This window comes from Myodes glareolus, chromosome 2 (assembly GCF_982192425.1).
Source record: "Myodes glareolus chromosome 2, mMyoGla1.1, whole genome shotgun sequence".
Taxonomy (NCBI): Eukaryota; Metazoa; Chordata; class Mammalia; order Rodentia; family Cricetidae; genus Myodes; species Myodes glareolus.
Window position 1 is genome coordinate 116,408,132 of NC_142027.1, and position 19,024 is coordinate 116,427,155.

A 19,024-nucleotide genomic window follows, 5' to 3' on the forward strand; every position below is an offset into this window, starting at 1 on the left:
ATTGGAAAGTAAGGCAATCTGTACCTGAGTTTTACCTTGAGATTGTAAAAATTTCTTTGTTCAGACCTAATGCTTGGTACACTTTACTATAAGGAGGTGGAGCCAGGCAGTGGTGGCGCACACCTTTAATCCCAGCACTTGGGAGGCAGAGGCAGGAGGATCTCTGTTAGTTCGAGACCAGTCTGATCTACATGAGGTAGTTCCAGGTCAGGCTCCAAAGCTACAGAGAAACTCTGTCTAGGAAGAAGAAGAAGGAGGAGGAGGAGGAGGAAGAGGAGGAGGAGGAGGAGGAGGAGGAGGAGGAGGAGGAGGAGGAGAAGGAAGAAGAAGAAGAAGAGAAGAAGAAGAAGAAGGTGGGCTCAGAAACTGGCCTTTACCACAGCCTCACGAAATCCATCTCTGGCTGTGTTCTCAGCTAACTGATAAGCTTTTTGTGTCCCGTGGAGATTTTTTATTTTTTTTTTAAATTTTTTCCTGGAATCTGGTTTCTGGAATAAAGTTTGCTTCCGGTTTATTAGACTTTGGTGGTCTGTCCTCATCTTTGAGCGACCCCCGTGGACCCAATGGTACCCTGGCTGGGGGACAACAGGCTTTGGAGCGGAGGTAGACCTGCAGTTTTGAGTAATCCTCCAAATTACTGGTGCCTGCGACGCAAGGAGGAAACTAGTTCTGGGCAGAGTTGGAGCATCTACACCCAAGTTCCAGACGCTGTAGAACTCACACCAGCGGGCATGAAAGAAGAGTCTCCTGGGCCTATACCGTGTCTTTCCAGTCAAGGTACAGGTTGTGATGGGTGTTCCACAGGTCACATGACCTGCAGAAGCCGGTCCCCCTCACCCGGGTCCTCAGTGGTCTTAATACCGCCCCCCTTCTCTCTTCCTTCCCGCCCCATCCATCACTGCACTAGCTAACAGATTTTCAAGTCCTCAGATTTCTCACTTGGGCAGTAACTATACATCTGAGCAAGTGTTGATGGCCAGATATCTTACTCTCCCACCCCTACCCCCTTGCCTGCCTCCTGCTGGGCATCAGGAGGGCTTAGCCGCAAGTTTGTAGCGTGAAGCCACCCGCTTCCTGAGAGACCTACAAGAAGGGACCCTCATTTCTGGACCTGGGACCTGAACCCTCTGATTCAGAGCCCCCACCTCATGAAGTTGTCCATATGTCGTTAATAAACTGCTAATCCCCAACAATCCCTCCCAGTGTCTCTCTTAAACCCCTCATGCGCGACTTTTCACAGGAGTCGTGGAGAAAGGGTGGGGACCGGGACTCCGAGGGTTCTCTCAGCCCTTGGTCTGAGAGTTTTCTCTTCCCGCAGATCCTGGCCCCGGTGCCTCTGCATGGCCTTGCCCAATAGCTGTAGCTGGACGGGTACTTACTTGCCCTTAACCAAGTTGGCGCAGGCGGCCTCACGCGGGAGCACGTGACCCTCCCAGGCCCCGCCCTCGCCCTCCCTAGAAGAGCGAGGCTAAAAGCCCAACCGCTGGTCGGTGGGCAGTCAGACCAGCATGTCCCCGAAGTTGAGTCCGTGCTGGGTTGTGCTGGGCCCGCTGCTGTGCAGCTGCGCGCTGGCACTGCAGGGCGGGATGCTCTTCCCCGTGGAGACCCCCTCGCGGGAGCTCAAAGTGCTGGACGGACTGTGGCACTTCCGCGCGGACTTCTCCGAAAACCGGCTGTTGGGATTCGAACAGCAGTGGTACCGGCAGCCGCTGCGGGAGGTGTGCGCTCCCGGGGGGTACCCAGGTTCTGGAAGCTTCCAGAAGCCAGGGGATGGGAGGAGGGGTGCCTGTACCAGGAGATCCCCTTCCCTTGTGCCAGTCTAGCGGAGGTTATGGGTTTGCAGGCTGGGGAGGGGAGCGGCCGGACGAGGAAGTGGGACCTCGCATGCCCCAGAACCACATGGACTCCAGGGATTCTGCTAGGCGAGCGCTGCCCCAGGCAATAGATTTTTTTTTAAAAAAAGCTTTTCATTGTATTTCATTGTGCTGGGTGTTGAACCCAAGACCCTGTGCATGCATGTCACTACTGAGCCTTTTGTTCTTCTTTTGAAACTGTCCCATTCTGTAACCCAGGCTGGCCTGGCTATCCCGGTGAGCCTCCCGCTCCAGTTTTCGGGCGTGTTGGAGTGGATGTTTGCACATGCCTCCTGCATGCTCTCGCACAGCTAGTGAGAAGCAGAACCCTAGCAGTGTGCACGCATGCATTGGTGATGCTGCCCACCACAAAGATTTGGGGGTGGGGATAGAGGAGGGGAGAGCTAGTAGGCCTTGCGGGGTCCTTGGGGTTGCAAGATTCAGATAAAGGACATGACTTGGCACCCAGCCAGCGGAGGATCCAATCTCTGCTCTCCCTTCCTAACTGGGTAGGGTTGGTGCAGGAGCAGGTTGAAGAAAACCTGTGTGTTCACAGCCTCCGCCTCTCCGGGATTCATTCATTTATTCCTTCGTTCATTCCCCCTCACTTCCTCTTCCCCTCTTTGGCTCTTCTCCCTCTTCCTCATCTTTCTCTGTCTTCTTTGTTTAATGTTTATAATATCTACTTACTTGTGTGTGCATGCGTGTGGGCACCCATGTGCCACACAGTTCATGTGAGGTCAGGGGACAACTCGCTGGAATCTGGTCTTTCCTAGGTTCCAGGGATCTACTCAGGTCATGAGGCTTGGTGACTAGTGCCTTTAAGGCAGAGTCTCTCTCTCTCTCTCTCTCTCTCTCTCTCTCTCTCTCTCTCTCTGTGTGTGTGTGTGTGTGTGTGTGTGTGTGTGTGTGTGTGTGTGTGTGTGTTTGAGACAGCACTCTGTCCCACTTTGACCTCCAACCTGTAGCAATTCTGCTGCCTTAACACCCTCCCTCCCACTCCCCCCAATCCCCGGTGCTAGGGTTACAAGTTATGAGCCTACCACACCTGGTTTAACCACTCAGTTTTCATCTGCCCTACCCAGCATTCAGCAAAGGAGGAAGTAAGGAGGAGAAGTGCCCTCCACGCGCCTTCTCAGTTTCCTCAGCCCAGGGCCCCCTGTGCCCTGCTGTTGACCTTCCTGTGGCGGCAGGCGGTGGCCATCTGCCTCTTCTGTCAGGGTCTGGGGCTTCCTGTCTTCCTGTCTTCTGCTGGACAGTGGCCCTGGGCTCACTCTTTCCATGGAGATTTTGGCCCTGGTGCCGTCTGCCCTGGGGAGGAAGTTGGTTGCAGCAGCCTTCTGCACTAACGGTTCATACAGTTCACTTGTCAGCAGGCAACCTACCCACGTGCAGCCCGTGCTTATAGAGTCCCTCATCTGTGTCCCTGGGCTTCTGGGAAGCGCTGGGGAGTGCAGGCATGAAGGACAGACCAGATTCTTGCTGTGTGGCCCCAGCTGTCCTGGAACTTACCGTGTAGACCAGGCTGGCCTCCAACTCACAGAGATCCGCCTGCCTCTGCCTCCCGAGTGCTGGGATGAAAGGCCTGCACCACCACTGCCGGGCCTGAGATGTGCTACGTAGCAGGTGATAGATAACCAGGGTATGCCCTTGAACTCCGATCTTCCTGGCTGCACCTCCTGGGTGGTGGGACAGCTGGTATGCACCAGCACCATTGGTTCATGCAGTGCTGGCGTTGGAACGCGGGGTCACAGGCATGGTAGGCCAGCACTCTACCAGCTGAGGTACAACCCTAGTCCATCATGACTCCGACTCTTCTTTACCTAGTCGGGCCCAACCTTGGACATGCCGGTCCCTTCCAGCTTCAATGACATCACCCAAGAGGCGCAGCTTCGGGACTTTATCGGCTGGGTTTGGTACGAACGGGAAGCAGTCCTGCCGCAGCGATGGACCCAAGACACAGACACGAGAGTGGTGCTGAGGATCAATAGTGCCCATTACCATGCCGTTGTGGTCAGTGTAGGGCACGGCTGGCTGGGGGAGAAGCAACCTGGGCTGTCGAGTCTGTGCCGAGGGTCCCAGAAAGGGTTGCTTCGTGGGCTCCATTGGAACACTTCCGTCGGGCTTCCGGAAGGGGGCGGTCCCCTTTGGCCAGTTGCCCTCTGCTCATATTTCCTTGTGTCTGCAGTGGGTGAATGGGATACATGTGGTGGAGCATGAGGGCGGTCACCTCCCCTTTGAAGCTGACATCAGCAAACTGGTCCAGACTGGACCCCAGACCACCTGCCGGATCACGATCGCCATCAACAACACACTGACCCCTCACACCCTGCCGCCGGGGTCCATCATCTACAAGAGTGACACCGTGTAAGCAACATCCCTCCTCCCCCCTCCCCTCCCCGTCCAGTGGACTCCCATATAGGGAGGGTGACTTTACCCCGGATCTGCAGAGACTACAGAACACAGGCTAGTTAAATGTCAAAGGAGGCAGAGGGCTGGGAAGATGGCTCAGTGGGTGATACGCTCAGTAAGTAAGCATGGGGACATGAGCTTACAGTCCAGGCACCCGTGGAAGAATGGATGTGATAGGCTGGAGCTGTCATCCCAGCATCCCAGCATCCCAGCATTCCAGCATCCCAGTGTTCTTCTGTGGGCCTGTGTGGAGATAAGAGGTGGAGATGGATTCTTTGAAGTTCTCAGGTCATCTAGAACGAGGGACCCTGTCTGGAGGTAGGTCCCTACCTACCTCCAGGCATGAGTCAGTACCTGAGGTTGCCCCGTCTCTACATGGGCACTGTGGTACAGACACACACACACATACACATACACGCATGCGATTAAAAGACACAGGAGCCAGGCAGTGGTGGCACACGCCTTTAATCCCAGCACTTGGGAGGCAGAGGCAAGGCAGAGTTCAAGGCCAACCTGGTCTACAGTGTAAGTTCCAGGACAGGTTCCATAGCTACTGAGAAACCCTGTCTCGAAAAACAAACAAACAAACAAAAAACCTCACAGGAAAGGAACAATCGATCTTCATTTTCTACCCTAGATTTCCCAAGAATTACTTTTTCCAGAACACAAGCTTTGACTTCTTCAACTATGCGGGACTGCATCGGTCTGTGGTCCTCTACACCACGCCTACCACCTACATCGACGACATCACTGTGACCACTGATGTGGAGCAAGACGTCGGTAAGGGCTCCTGGCAGGGGGGCTGTGCTAGACTGAGCCCAGTTATCTCAGTTCCCCAGCGGGAACAGTCTCTAAGGAAAAAGGCTTCAAGCATCTCCCAAGTGTCACCTGCTTCATCACCCTCAGAGGATGAGACCCAGACTGCCCGAGTTAACAAGGGTTTCAGAAGTCACCCATCTGGTGGGCCTCGATTTGCGAAGCCATGAGGACCAGTGAGAAGTGTGGTCTTGTCTAGAGTAACATAGTCAAGCCATTGAGTCACTTGGCCCCTCCCCTGTTGTACCACCCCTAGCCGCTCCTCCCTGCACAGTAAGCTGAAAAAGAAAACATCAAGCAGTTGTTTGCTGGGGTCTTGGGGCCCGAGAGGACTTCTGGGAGTGGTGAAGTCCTATCCGTTTCTGTCCCCATCTCTTGTTTCCCACAGGACTGGTGAATTACTGGATTTCCGTCCAGGGAGACGAACATTTCCAGCTAGAAGTACGTCTTTTGGATGAGGATGGCAAAGTCGTGGCCCAGGAAACGGGGGAACAGGGCCAGCTTCGGGTCCCTGGTGCCAACCTCTGGTGGCCTTATCTGATGCATGAGCATCCAGCCTACCTGTACTCCTTGGAGGTAATGGAAATTTGGATCTGGGGCCAAGGAAGGCCCTTTGCTGCCACCTGGTGACTGTAGATTCACTAAGCAGTCTGGGACAGGTGGCTAGGCAGCCACTGCCCTAAATGCCTGGCTTTCCTATCCCTTGGAAAGTCCTGAGATTATGTTCTAAAGACAGAGACTATAATTTCGGCATCTCAGCTGAAGCAGGATACACAGGTCCTTTTTAGCCAGGCCCGGGGGTATGGGATAATAGGATCAAATGAGTACAGGGATTGAGGTTAGCCTGGTCTACATAGTGAAACACTGCCTCAAAAAAAAAAAAAAAAAAAAAAAAAAAAAAAAAAAAAAAGGCAGTGATAGTACCTTTAATCCGAGCACTCAGAGGCAGAGGCAGGTGGATCTCTGTGAGTTCAAGGCCAGCCTGGTGTACAGAGCAAGTTCTAGGATAGGTTCCAAAGCTACAGAGAAGCCCTGTCTCAAAAAAAAAAAAAAAAATCCAAAAAGCAAAATAGCCAGCTAGACATGGAGGTGCATACCTATAATCTTAGCACTTGGGAATTATAGGCAGGAGAGTCAGGAGTTCAGGGTCATCCTTAGCTTCAAGCGAATTTGAGGCCAGCCTAGGATACACAAGGTCTGATTTGAAAGGAAAGGCGGGGCGGTGGTGGCGCACCTCAGCACTCGGGAGGCAGAAACAGGTAGATCTCTGTGAGTTCGAGGTCAGCCTGGTCTACAGAGCAAGTTTCAGGACTGCCAGGGATACCCAGAGAAACCCTGTCTTGAAAAGAAATAAAATCTCCAGAGTGTCATGCATGGGACGAGTCCTTCCTGTCGGGAAGGATGAGGCTCAGTCTACCTGGGTGCCCCTGCCCGGCACATTGGTCTCCTAGGTGAGAATGGCAAAAACTGTGTCTGAGTCTGACTTCTACACCCTCCCTGTCGGGATTCGAACAGTGGCTGTCACCGAGAGCAAGTTTCTCATAAATGGGAAGCCTTTCTATTTCCACGGCGTGAACAAGCACGAGGATTCGGACGTGAGTTGTGACTGTGGTATTCCCGTGTGGGATGCTGGGAGTTCATGTGCTCTGAAGAGGCTGTCATGGGCTTGGGTGTGTGAACTGAGCCGAGATGGGAATAGGGAAGGTGTCTCTATAGGGGCTGGGGCTTCAGAAGAAAGCGGGTGTTCTCCAGTGATAAGGGCAGAGGTCACACAGCCCTGCTCTCCCCCAGATCCGAGGGAAGGGCTTCGATTGGCCACTGCTGATTAAGGATTTCAACCTAATCAAATGGCTTGGTGCCAACTCCTTCCGTACCAGCCACTACCCCTACTCGGAGGAAGTCCTCCAGCTCTGTGATCGCTACGGAATTGTGGTCATTGATGAGTGCCCCGGTGTGGGCATCAAGCTGCCGTGAGTGCCCCTCGCTGCCCACACTGCCCAGCCTGCCCTGCTCTCCTCAGAGCCCTTGGTGACCCTTTCCTTTCTGCCTCCACAGCCAGAGTTTTGGCAACGAGTCTCTTCGGCACCACCTAGAGGTGATGGACGAGCTAGTTCGCAGGGACAAAAATCATCCGGCAGTTGTGATGTGGTCTGTGGCCAATGAGCCTGCTTCTGCTCTGAAACCTGCTGCTTACTATTTCAAGTGAGTTCCCCCGGGCTGACTGAGGCCTGTCAGTGTCCCTTCCCTGTCCATCATTTCTGAAACCCCGAATCAGCCTACCCAAAGTGTGGTTTTTCCACCCATTAAGACCCTCCTAGTCGTTCCTGGAAGGGAATCCAGAGTTCCCTTTGATACACAGAACTCTGGATTTTATATATTATTTTTGAGACAGGGTCTTGCTGTCCCTTGCTATGCATCAAACTTGTACTGATCCTTTTGACCGTGCCTTCTGAGTGCTGGGATCATAGGCATGGTCCATCAAGCCTGACAATGGTTTTGGTTTTAGATTTATGTGTACTTTATTTCTGTGTGTGCCACGGCACGTGGAGGCCAGAGGATAGCTTGTAGGAATTGCTTCTCCCTTTCTACCATCTGAGTCCTGGGGCTTGCACTCAAGTCATGGGACTTTTAACCAAGTCATCTGCTCAGCCCCTTGGCAGTAGGTGTTTTTAACTACCGACTCATCGATTCAGCCCCTTTTCTGATTTCCTTTTCTTTCTTTCTTTTTTTTTTTCAAACAAAGTCCCAAGTAGTATAGGCTGACCTCAAATTTGTTATGTAGCCAAAGTTGGCTTTGAATTCCTAATCCTTCTTTCTCTACTTCCTTCTTGGTGCTAGGATTACAGGTGTGTTCCATCACACCTGGCATTCATTCATTCATTCATTCATTCATTCATTTTAGATAGAAACATATGATAAAACTATAGAAAACTACTTTATGATGTTTTGGGTTCATCTGAGAATATAAATGGGATTTAAAATTGTTCTGTGTGAGTGGTATATACCTGCATAGATACCTGCATAGATACCCGTCCCAAGTGTGCCTCTTTCCTTCAGAGGCCAGAGGCATCAGTTCCCCAGTAACTGGAGTTACAGCTGTTGTAGGCCACCATGTGGGTGCTGGGAATTGAGCCAAGTCCTCGGAAGAGAGCAACCACTGGGCTATCTCTCCAGCACTATAAAAGGGGATTTTTTTTTAATTACACAGAAAGATTTTAAATATTTTCTAATGTTGAGGATCCAATCCAGGGCCTTATCTATGCATGCTAGGCAAGTGCTCTACCAGTGAGCTCTACCTCCAGGCCCATTCCTTCATCTGTCATGAGACTGTCACTTAGTCTTAGGGTGAATTATACAGCTTGTCACAGAGAGACAACCGAAGCTTCTGATGCTGTATGCCAGCTCCACATAGTGAGCTCCTCTGAGTCTGTAGGAGGCAGGCCTGGAGAAATGCCCCTCGCTTAGGCCAGTGAGAGCTCTGGACACACAGAGTCCTGCAGAGCTCATGGTGGACCAGGGCTGGGTGAATAAGGCTTTTTTCTTGAAGGGGAAGCATATAGCTTACTGAGGCTCCCAGACGTTTTCAGGAGGCGGCAAGGGAGATGCATGCATGTGTTAGGAACAGCAGGGATGAGGCTAGGAGACTGGCTGGACTGGAGTAACCCAGACTGACTTTGCTGGTTTAGAGCTATTTGGAAAGGTGGGTTTGGAGCCTAAGACCAAGGGGCAAAACACAGCCTTCAATGATCAAAAAGACGTAAAAGGGGGGAAAGTCTTTAATGATGAATGATGGTGATCTGTGCCATGCAGGCCGGGAATAGGTCCCAAGTAACAAATCTTAACCCTCGACTAGTCCTTCCATTGGGTCCTGTCCTCTCTAGTCCTCATGAGTCAATGGAATTCAACTCAGTACTAATATTATTGCTTCAAGAGCCTTCCCGACTCTTAGTTTAAATCATGATCTCCCCCCATATCCCCCCGACTGACTGACTTACAGGGTGCGACACTCCCCTTGCTTTCTGCAGCCTCTTCGGTTTGAACTCATCTCTGCTCTCGTGGCTCCGTGCAGTCATGGCCTTAGCTGGGAGCCCCCCGCTGATGGGGTGATGGGAAGGAAAGGGAGAGACAGGTGTCCGAGAGCCCCGCCCATCTGACAGCTTGTCTTCTGCCTTCCACTGACAGGACGCTGATCTCCCACACCAAAGCCCTGGACCCCACCCGCCCTGTGACCTTTGTGACCAACGAAAAATACAATGCAGACCTGGGGGTGAGCCTGGGGGTGGGGTGGCCCCCACACTGCTCTGCTCACCTGTGCTTGGCCTTTAGTCTTGTGCTTGCTACCATGAACCAGCAGTGGCCCGTTCAGCCATTTTCACAAGTGGTTAAAGTGACTAACTTCCTGCTTATCCTCCAGGCGGTGTGGCTTCTAACCCCAAGAAGGCTGTGCTAGAGCCAGGACAATGTACTTGTTTGTGGACTTGGGCTTTTCTAAAGATGATTTTTATTAGTGTGTGTGTGTGTGTGTGTGTGTGTGTGTGTGTATACATATATATATGGTTATTTTATATATATAATCAAATATAATAAGCCTGTTATACATATTAACAGGTTTATTATATTCTCCTATGTGTGTATAGTGTATTTGATCATAGCCACTCATTTCTTCCCTTGCCCACCTCATACTCCCACTGATCCCTTTCCTCCCTTCAGCTTTCATGTTTGTTGCCTTGTTTGTTTGTAGACAGAATCCCACTATGTAGCCTAATCTGGCCTAGAACTCAAAATCCTCCTAGCTCTAGGATTACAGGTGTGAGCCAGCATGCTGGTCAGGCTCAGCCCCCCCCCCATTTTTTTCATTAATTTTTATGAACTTCAGCAGGCAGGCATGGTGCTGGAGCAGTAGCTGAGAGCTCATAGCTTGAACACAACCACATCTGCATTCTATCCTGACCTTGAAGGGGGCCGCTCTTGTCCTAGGCCCCATATGTGGATGTGACTGTGTGAACAGCTTCTTCTCTTGGTATCATGACTGGGCATCTGGAGGTGATTCAGCCACTTGGAATGAAACTTCAAAACCCACCCCCAGTGATAAGTCTCCCCCACAAGGCCACACCTCCTCATCCTTCCCAAACTGTTCCACCAACTGTAGACTAAGAATTATAATATATGAGCCTATGGAGACTATCCTCTTCAAACCCACAGTATGAGCTCCTAGTCACCGAGCCATCTCTTCAGCACCTACCTTCCCCTTTAATTTTTTTGAGGCAGAATCTTATTGAGACAGTCATTTCCTTATGAATAAGAAAGCCTTGTCAGGGAACTGGAAAGATGGCTTATTGGTCAAGAGCACTTGTTGGTCTTAAAGAGGACCAGAGTTAGGTTCTTAGTACCCACATGGTGGTGGCTCATAAATATCTTGTTCCAGGGGATCTGACACCTCCCAATGCATATACAAATACACAGGGAAAACACTCATTTATAAATATCTAAAAATAATAACAAAAGTCTTATTATCCCTGGCTTCTCTATATCTCTAGAGCCCACCCTTCAAAAAAAACACAGAGTTTGCATTGAGGCCTGGGTGCTGGCTGTTCCAATGCTTATCCATCTTCTCTGTGGGTGGGGACGGCTTTGCTGGGTGCCCTGTGCCTGGCCTCTTTACCTGGAGTGTGCTTTATGAAGTGACAGTCCTTCATCCTCCAAAGCTTTCTGCTGCTTGCATCTTCCCACCACCACAGCCTGGAAAAGAACTCACCATTTAAAGGGTAGCTTTGGAGCCGAGCAGTGTGGCCTAAAGCAGACATGCCTGTGTGACCCTGGAAGCTAGCCAGCTAGATGCACAACTCTTCCCTGCTGTTCAGACACATTCCTGTCCCTTCCCTGTGGACCCTCATCACTGCTAGAGAGAAATCTAGCCAGTCTGGGGCTCACAGCACTGCCTTCTCAATTGTGGCTCAGTGGTATGGCCTGTGCTTAACTCAAACAAGTCCTTGGGTTGCATCCCCAGCATGCACGTGCACACACACACGCACACACACACACACACCACCCCCCTAAAGAATAAGGAGCAAGAGATGTAGCTTAATCAATAAGAGCATTTGCCTCAAGTTCCTGAAACCCTGGACTTGATCCCCAGCAAGGCAAACAACGAGGTGTAGGCAGTGCATCCCTGCGACCCCAGCACTTGGGAGGTGAAAGCAGGCAGATCATCAGTTCAGGTCAGTGCTGGCTACATAAGGAGCCTGAAGTCAGCTTGGGCTAGCTAAGGGTCTCAAAACCCGAACTGTAGAGAGAAAAGCTATCTGCTCTTCAGGTTGGGTCATACCTCCAGGCAAGGCCACAGCAGACCAGTGAGAGGAAGGAGTAAACTCCAGCGAGGCAGAGGCTGGCTGGCAGCCTGCTTCACTTCCAGCCATGGCCCAGTGGGAGCCTCCACGTAGCATCGTAGACTGGCCCCATGAGGGTCTGCTCTTGGCTTTATTCCCTACATGTTGGGTCAGATAACGTCCGTCATCTGCATTCTAGTCTGACCTTGAAGAGATCATCAGTGTGGGGGGCATACTCACATGACTGCTCTTGTCCTAGGCCCCGTACGTGGACGTGGTCTGTGTGAACAGCTACTTCTCCTGGTACCATGACTCTGGGCATCTTGAAGTGATCCAGCCACAGCTGAAGAGCCAGTTTGAGAACTGGTATAAGACTTACAAGAAGCCAATTATCCAGAGCGAATATGGAGCAGACACAATTGCCGGGTTTCACCAGGTAAACGGTGTAGACAGTTACCACAGTGGTGACCCTACTTAGCTCTCTGGGCCGTCCCTGCCCTCAGGTGGAACTAGGCACTCAGCCTTCGCTCTCAGGCACCTCCCCAACTCTACACACACTGTGCCCCTGCATGCAGGCCTCTGCTTGGCTTGTGTGGGTTCCAGAGGCAGCCCCACTTTTAGCTTTGTTTCCACACCACCACCACCAACCTGCTATCCATACTGGGTTTCTTTTTTTTTTCTTCTTCTTTGCAAAGATGTTTGTTTGATGCCCACGCTGGCCTCAAACTCACAGTCTCTCTTAGTCTCTTGAGTGCTGGGGTGACAGATGTGAGCCTCCACATCTGGCCCTTTTTTGTTTGTTTGCTTTTGTTTTGTTTTAGGTTTTTCAAGACAGGATTTCTCTGTCTAACAGCCCTGGCTGTCTTGGAACTAGCTCTTGTAGACCAGGCTGGCCTCGAACTCACAAAGAGACCCGCCTGCCTCTGCCTCCCAAGTGCTGGGATTAAAGGCGCCAATAATGACTTTTTAAGATTCTTGGCCCGTGGGCTGGACAGATGGCTCAGAGCACTTGCTGCCCTTCTAGAGGATCTCAGTTTGGTTCCCAGTACCCACATCGGGTAGTTGACAACTGCCTGTAACTCCAGTTCGAGAGGATGTGATGCCCTCATTAGGCCTCCACAGGTACCTGCATGGCTGTAGTACACACAGATACACAATTTAAAAAAAAGATTCTGTTTCTTTCTTTTTTTTTTTTTGATGTATTTATTTATTATGTATACTATAGTCTGTCTGTGTGTATGCCTGCAGGCCAGAAGAGGGCACTGTACAGCAGCTTCTGGGATCTGAGATGTAGGCAGTAGACTAAATTGATCCTAATTTAAATAGCCACATGCGGCTTGTAGCTACTGTATTAGCGTGGGTCTATTCACATTACAAATCATGATGGGCAAGGTGGCACAAGTCTGTTCTACCACTTGGGTGGAAACAGAATGAGCTCAAGGCTAGCCTCAGCTATATGCCTAGTTGCAGGCCAGCCTGGGCTATATGAGATGACTCAGATAAAGTGATTGCTACACAAGCATGATGACCAGAGTTCAAAAGTTCCCAGAACCCACATAATGCCAGGTATGGTAGCACACATCTGTAATCCCAGTTCCCCACCTGGTACACAAAGTGGTGAACAAGAGACCTTGTCTCAAACAAGGTGGAAGGCAAGGGCTGACGGCTATCCTCTAACTTCTCTGTGCCTGTGCCCATGCACATACACATACTTGTACCTACACAAGAATTTCTTAAATTTCTTTAATGATTTCTTAAAAAAAAAAAAAAAAAAAAAAAAAAAAAAAAAAAGAACGTGCATTGGTATTTTGCTTGCATGAATGGTATTGGAGTTACAGTTGTGAGCTGCCATATGGGTGCTGAAATTGAACCAGACTCCTCTGAAAGAAGAGCCAATACTCTTAACCTCTGAACTATCTCTCCAGCCCCATACATAAGTTTTTGTCTTTGTTTGTTTGTTTGTTTTTTAAAGATTTATTTATTTATTATGTATACAGTGTTCTGTCTGTCTGTATTCTTGCTGGCCAGAAGAGGGCACCAGATCTCATTACAGATGGCTGTGAGCCACCATGTGGTTGCTGGGAATCGAACTCAGGACCTCTGGAAGAGCAGTCAGTGCTCTTAACCTCTGAGCCATCTCTCCAGCCCCCCCTACTTAAGTTTTTTTAAAGAAATTTTGGGCTAGGGATACAGTGCAATGGTACAGTGCCTGCCTATCTTGCACAAGGTCCTAGGTTCAATCCCCAGCACTATCAAAAAATTTTTAATTATGTGTATGTCTATGTGACTGTATGTAGGTAAATATGTGCATGTGTCAGGGTAACCCCTGAGGCCAGGGGTGTCAGAGTCCCCTGGAGCTGGATTCACAGGTGATCATCAGCCACCTACCACAGGAGATGGGAACCGAACTTGAGTCCTGTGCAGAGACAGTACACTCTTAACCACCGTGCCATCTCCTCAGCCGCTTATGTATAGACTTTAAAATAACAACAGAAGTCGGTCCACACGAAGGAGCTGCTGCAGCAGGATGACTGCATTGACAGAGGACAGTCTAGGCCACGCCCAGGCTGTGTCGTAAGGTCGTATCTTGAAAACAAAACCAAAAAGAAACACATGCACACACACACACACACACACACACACACACACCCTGCCCCACAACACACTTTTTTACAGTTGAGGTAAACACACACTTTACTTCCTAAGTACTTTAAAGCTTTAAGAGCAGCTAGGGCTGGGGGCTGTGGAGAGGCTTCAGCAGGGAAAGTACTTGTTCTGTGACCATGAGGAGCAGAGCTCAGCTCCCCACCACCTAGGTAGGCTCCAGGCTAGTGTGGCAGGCTTCCTGTAATCCCGCTGCTCCAGTGGTCGGAGATGGGATCCCCAGCAAATAACTGAACTAAATGGAACAAGAGACCCCCCAACTCAATTATTTAAGGTAGAATACAATTAAAAATCATCTGATTTCCAACACATACACATGAGGGAGAGGGGTCACTTGGGTGCTATTGTGACGGATCAGACTTGGGGCAGAGTGGAAGTCAGAGAGAATGAATATACACAGCTTAGTTAACCTGAACAGTCAGGGTGGTAACAGACCAGTTACTTGGGAGGCTGAGGCAGGGTAGCAAGGTCAAGGCCAGCCTGAGCAGTTTAGGGGTACCCTGTCTCAAAACTGGATTTTGTTCTGTTTTTGTGGGACAGGGTTCCTCTGTAGCCCTGGCTGTCCTGGAACTCGCTGTGTAGACCAGGCTAGCCTTGAACTCGGAGATCCACCTAACTCTGCCTTCCGAGTGCTGGGATTAAAGGTGTGCACCACCACCACCCGGCTGGATCTCTAATTTGTATCTAACACTTCAGTCCCAACTCTGACATTCCCTTTGTCTTGAATCTCAGGATCCACCTGTCATGTTCAGTGAGGAGTACCAGAAAGCTCTTCTGGAGAATTATCATTTGATTTTCGATCAGAAACGAAAAGAATACGTGGTTGGAGAGCTCATTTGGAATTTTGCTGACTTTATGACCAACCAGTGTAAGTGTCTGTTAAGCTTATGGGTTTTTCTCAGGTTGGCCTTTCCAGTTATGCTGAAAATGGGGCTGGGGATATGCTTAGGTAGTAAAGTACTTGCTTTGGTCTATTGTACATTTAGTTAAAATGGGTTCAGCTCACCTCCAACTCTTGGTAGGGTCTCACTATGCAACCCTGGCTGACCTGTAGACCAGGCTGGTTTGGTACTCAGTGATTTGATTGTCTCTGCCTCCTAGGTGCTAGGATTAAATGTGTGCTCCTCCATAGTATCTTAAACTTTTTTACTTTTTTATTTAGCATGTGGGGAAGTAGGTGGGGAGTTTTGATGTGCCCTAAGACACAAGTAGAAACTATAAACTTTGGCGAGTCTGCTTGCTCTTTCTACCATGTGGGTGCCTGTGATTGAATTTGGGGTGATTAGGTTTAATGGCAAGTTCTTTACTGAGTCATCTTATCAACCCCCTTGTGGTTTTTGTTTTGTTTTTAAAGCGCCAATCAGAGTAATAGGAAACAAGAAGGGGATCTTCACTCGTCAGAGACAGCCCAAAAGTGCAGCGTTTATTTTGCGAGAGAGATACTGGAGGATTGTCAGTGAAACCATGGATCACCATTCGGTGCCAACGACCCACTGTTTGGGAACCAGACCATTTACAATCTAAAGCTAGAAGTACCTCACTGCAGATGCAACCTCTGATGAAAGAAATGAAAGGCATTTTCTCAACAGACAGTTCCTGGTGCCAGAGTTTCTTTACGCTGGATTTGTGATCTGCTAGAAGGGAACATTAGCAGTGATAATAAAGCTTTCCTTGTATGGAAATAGTGACTTGCGTATGCATATCTGTGCTGGAGCTCAGTAATGTGTGCTGAGAACTGTTTAAGGTCATTTCTACATCAGTTCTTGGCATCAGGCTTTGGGCACTCTTGGAAACCTGTGCGTGGACACTCACACTTCCTTAAGAGATTAAGGTAAGGGACTGGAGAAATGGGTCAGAGGTTAAGAGTGGGGACTGTTCTTTCAGAGATTCCAAGTTCAAGTCCTCACATTCACTTGGTGGACAACTGCGATTACAAACTCCATTCCAGTGGTGGCGCGTGCCTTTAATCCCAGCACTCTGGAGGCAGAGGCAGGAGGATTTCTGTAAGTTTGAGGCCAGCATCGTCTACAGAGCGAATTCCAGGACAGTCTGAGCTGTTACACAGAGAAACCCTGTCTCAAAACAAAACAAAACAACAACAAAAAAAACAAACCTTCCATTTCCTAAGTGACACAAAAGCCCTCTTGGCCTCTGCAGGTATCACATCTATGTGGTGTACACACATACATGTGGGAAAATAGCCATACATGTAAAATAAAATAAATTTTTATTTATTATTAGTTTTTCAAGACAGGGTTTCTCTGTGTAGCCCTGGCTGTCCTGTAACTCACTCTGCAGACTAGGCTGGCCTCAAAATAGCCGTCTGCCTCTGCCTCCTAAGTGCTGGGAGTAAAGGTGTACACTACCACCCACCCGGCTAATTTTGGTTTCAAAATGCTACAGGTGACTATTCACTGTCCCAAACTCCCATGGGCATCAAAACTGTCTAGTTTTGACCCAATAAGAGTCAAAGACTCAGCTGGGTGGTAGTGGCATATATCTTTAATCCCTCCCAGCACTTGAGATGTGGAAGCAGGAGGATCTCTGAGTTTGAGGCCAGCCTGATCAACCAAGAGTTCCAGGACAACCAGAGCTGTCTGAAAAAACCAAAGACTCCACTCATTAAACCCCACAAAGGAGCTGGGTGGAGTGGCACATGGGAGGCAAAGGCAGGCAGACCTGTCTCAGAACAAACGCCCCACAGATTAGCCACAGCTCCATGGGTGTTCACATACATAGAGAAGTCTCTATATAGTACAGAAACTGACAGCCACTTTCCATGACTGAGCGGACAAGTGATTGTGACTGCAACTCCAGGCTAGTCTTTGGGTATATACGCATACTTGTGGAGGCCAGAAAAGAATCTCAGGTGCTATCCACCTTGGTTTTAGAGACAGGGTCTCAGACTAGGGAAGAATTCACTCAGTTTAGCCTGTCTCCCCAATGTTGAAATTATAAGCACATGCCATCAGTCCCAGCCCAGCTCTGAGGTATGAGTTCTGAGGGCTGAACCCAGGGTTCTTATGCATGTACTGCAAGTACTTTACTGTCTCCACAGGCTTCTTTATAATTCAAAACTTGACAGGGCAGATTTGTGTAGAAGCCCAATGGCTCTCAGCAATGCCACTGGCGAGGACCTGGCTCTTTAAACAGGGCCTATATAAGTGAGTGTTCTGTGGCTGGTACATCCAGAGTGATGACCTATTATCTTGCTAAGTCTTTCACTGGGGATTTGTCCCTGTATCCCTGGTTCAGAGGGGATACACTTCACTGAAGCAAGAGTATACAGCACAGTATTCTTCCCAAGGCCAACACCGGAGGATGGGCGTCCAGAAAAGGGCTCCCAAGCTTTCCAGTCAGGTGGAAGGATCCATCTGCAGTGCAGTAGATGGCTGGACTCTTTTTCTCAGCGTCAGCTGCATGCCTCTATACACATCCCTTTCCAGTCTTCCTTTCCTAGACCCATGAAAAGAGCCTCCTCCTCCTATCCTGAGATCATTTAAAACTGAGACTGTTGTTAGTTCAAGTGGGAAGGGATTTTAGGAGAGCTGTATTTTATTCACTATGGAACTTTTAAAATTTTCAAAATAATCAAGTTTTTTGTCTTAGCTTAATATAAATCTTTATTAATTTATTATTTTCTGTGTATGAGTGTTTGGGTACCATGTGCATGCCTGGTCTGGTGCCGATGGAGGCCAGAATATGTCAGATCCCCTGGAACTGGAGTTATAGGCAGTTGTAAACCACCCTATGTGGTGCAGGAGAATTGTCTGTATTCTGTCAATCATGTATTTTAATAAAACGCTGATTGGCCAGGCAGGAAGTACAGGCGGGTCAACCAGACAGGAAGTAGAGGCGGGGCAATGAGAATAGAAGAAGCTTCCTCCGCCCTAGCCTTCCGCCATTCCTGCCCAGATCACCGAAGAAGCAACATGTGAGTTGCCCAGCTAGAAAAGGTACTGAGCCATGTGGCTAACGTAGATAAGGATAATGGGGTAACATAAGTTATAAGAGCTAATAAGTAGCCTGACCTAATGGGCCAATCAGTTTATAATCTTATGGAGTCTTGTGTGTGATTTTCTTTGGGGTATGCCGGTTGTGGGGTGCCAGGTGGGACAGATACCCCAACAAGCCGGCCTTCATGTTACACATATGGATGCTGGGACTTGAACCCCAGTCCTTTGGAAGAATAGCCAATGCTCTTAACTATCTCTCTAGCCAGCCCCTAGTTTAATATGAATTTAAATAAAGCTTCTTAGTTGACAATATGTAAATGGAACGGACATGTAAACATTTTACAAATTAGAGATAAATTATGGTTTGAGTCCTAAAATGGTCTTTTTTGTTTTTTTGAGACAGGATCTCAGGCCAGTCTTTTTTGTTGTTTTTTGAGACAGGTTCTCTCTTGCTGTTCTGGAACTCACTATGTAGACCAGGCTGGCTTCAAACTCAGAGATCTGTCTGCCTTTGCTGGGACTAAAGGTGTGTACCACTACATCTGTTTGGGCTAATCTCTTAAATTAGTATTTGGCATGGGATGATCTTGAATTTTTTAAATTATTATTAGTCTCTTTATTGTATTGCAAAACACAGTTCATGTGTGGTGTCAGAGGGCAAGTTAATGGGTGCTCTTCTTCAACCATGTGGGTCCTGAGGATAAAACTCGGGTCGTCAGGATAAAGCAACTGCTGTAGCTCACTGAACCTGCTACTGGTCCAACCTTGAATGCTTTGGTCCTCCTGCCTCCACTTCACAAGTGTTGGGTCTATGGTACTCGTTATCACCCCCAATTTATACCAAACCTGGGCTGTGTACATCCTCCCATGAAAGCTATCAGCACCACTATATCCCAAACTCAGCTCCTAAAGTTTCACATAAAACACGGTTTAGTCAGTGAAGGATGGCTTAGATCTCAAACGGACTCTGTTTCTAGATGTTACCTCTTTAAAGGAC

General features: G+C 49.1%; 1 protein-coding gene across 1 annotated transcript; it reads left to right on the top strand.

Moving 5' to 3' along the window:
- The first annotated feature begins 1,471 nt into the window (after window positions 1–1,471).
- On the top strand, window positions 1,472–15,753 carry Gusb (glucuronidase beta). The gene is made up of 12 exons (XM_048433743.3): window positions 1,472–1,718; window positions 3,681–3,866; window positions 4,042–4,220; window positions 4,903–5,045; window positions 5,470–5,657; window positions 6,533–6,676; window positions 6,873–7,051; window positions 7,137–7,283; window positions 9,264–9,348; window positions 11,667–11,843; window positions 14,804–14,939; window positions 15,426–15,753. Exons 1-12 carry the CDS (start codon window positions 1,509–1,511, stop codon window positions 15,593–15,595), a joined length of 1,944 nt encoding a protein of 647 aa, XP_048289700.3. The 5' UTR covers window positions 1,472–1,508; the 3' UTR covers window positions 15,596–15,753.
- Window positions 15,754–19,024: the final 3,271 nt, after the last annotated feature.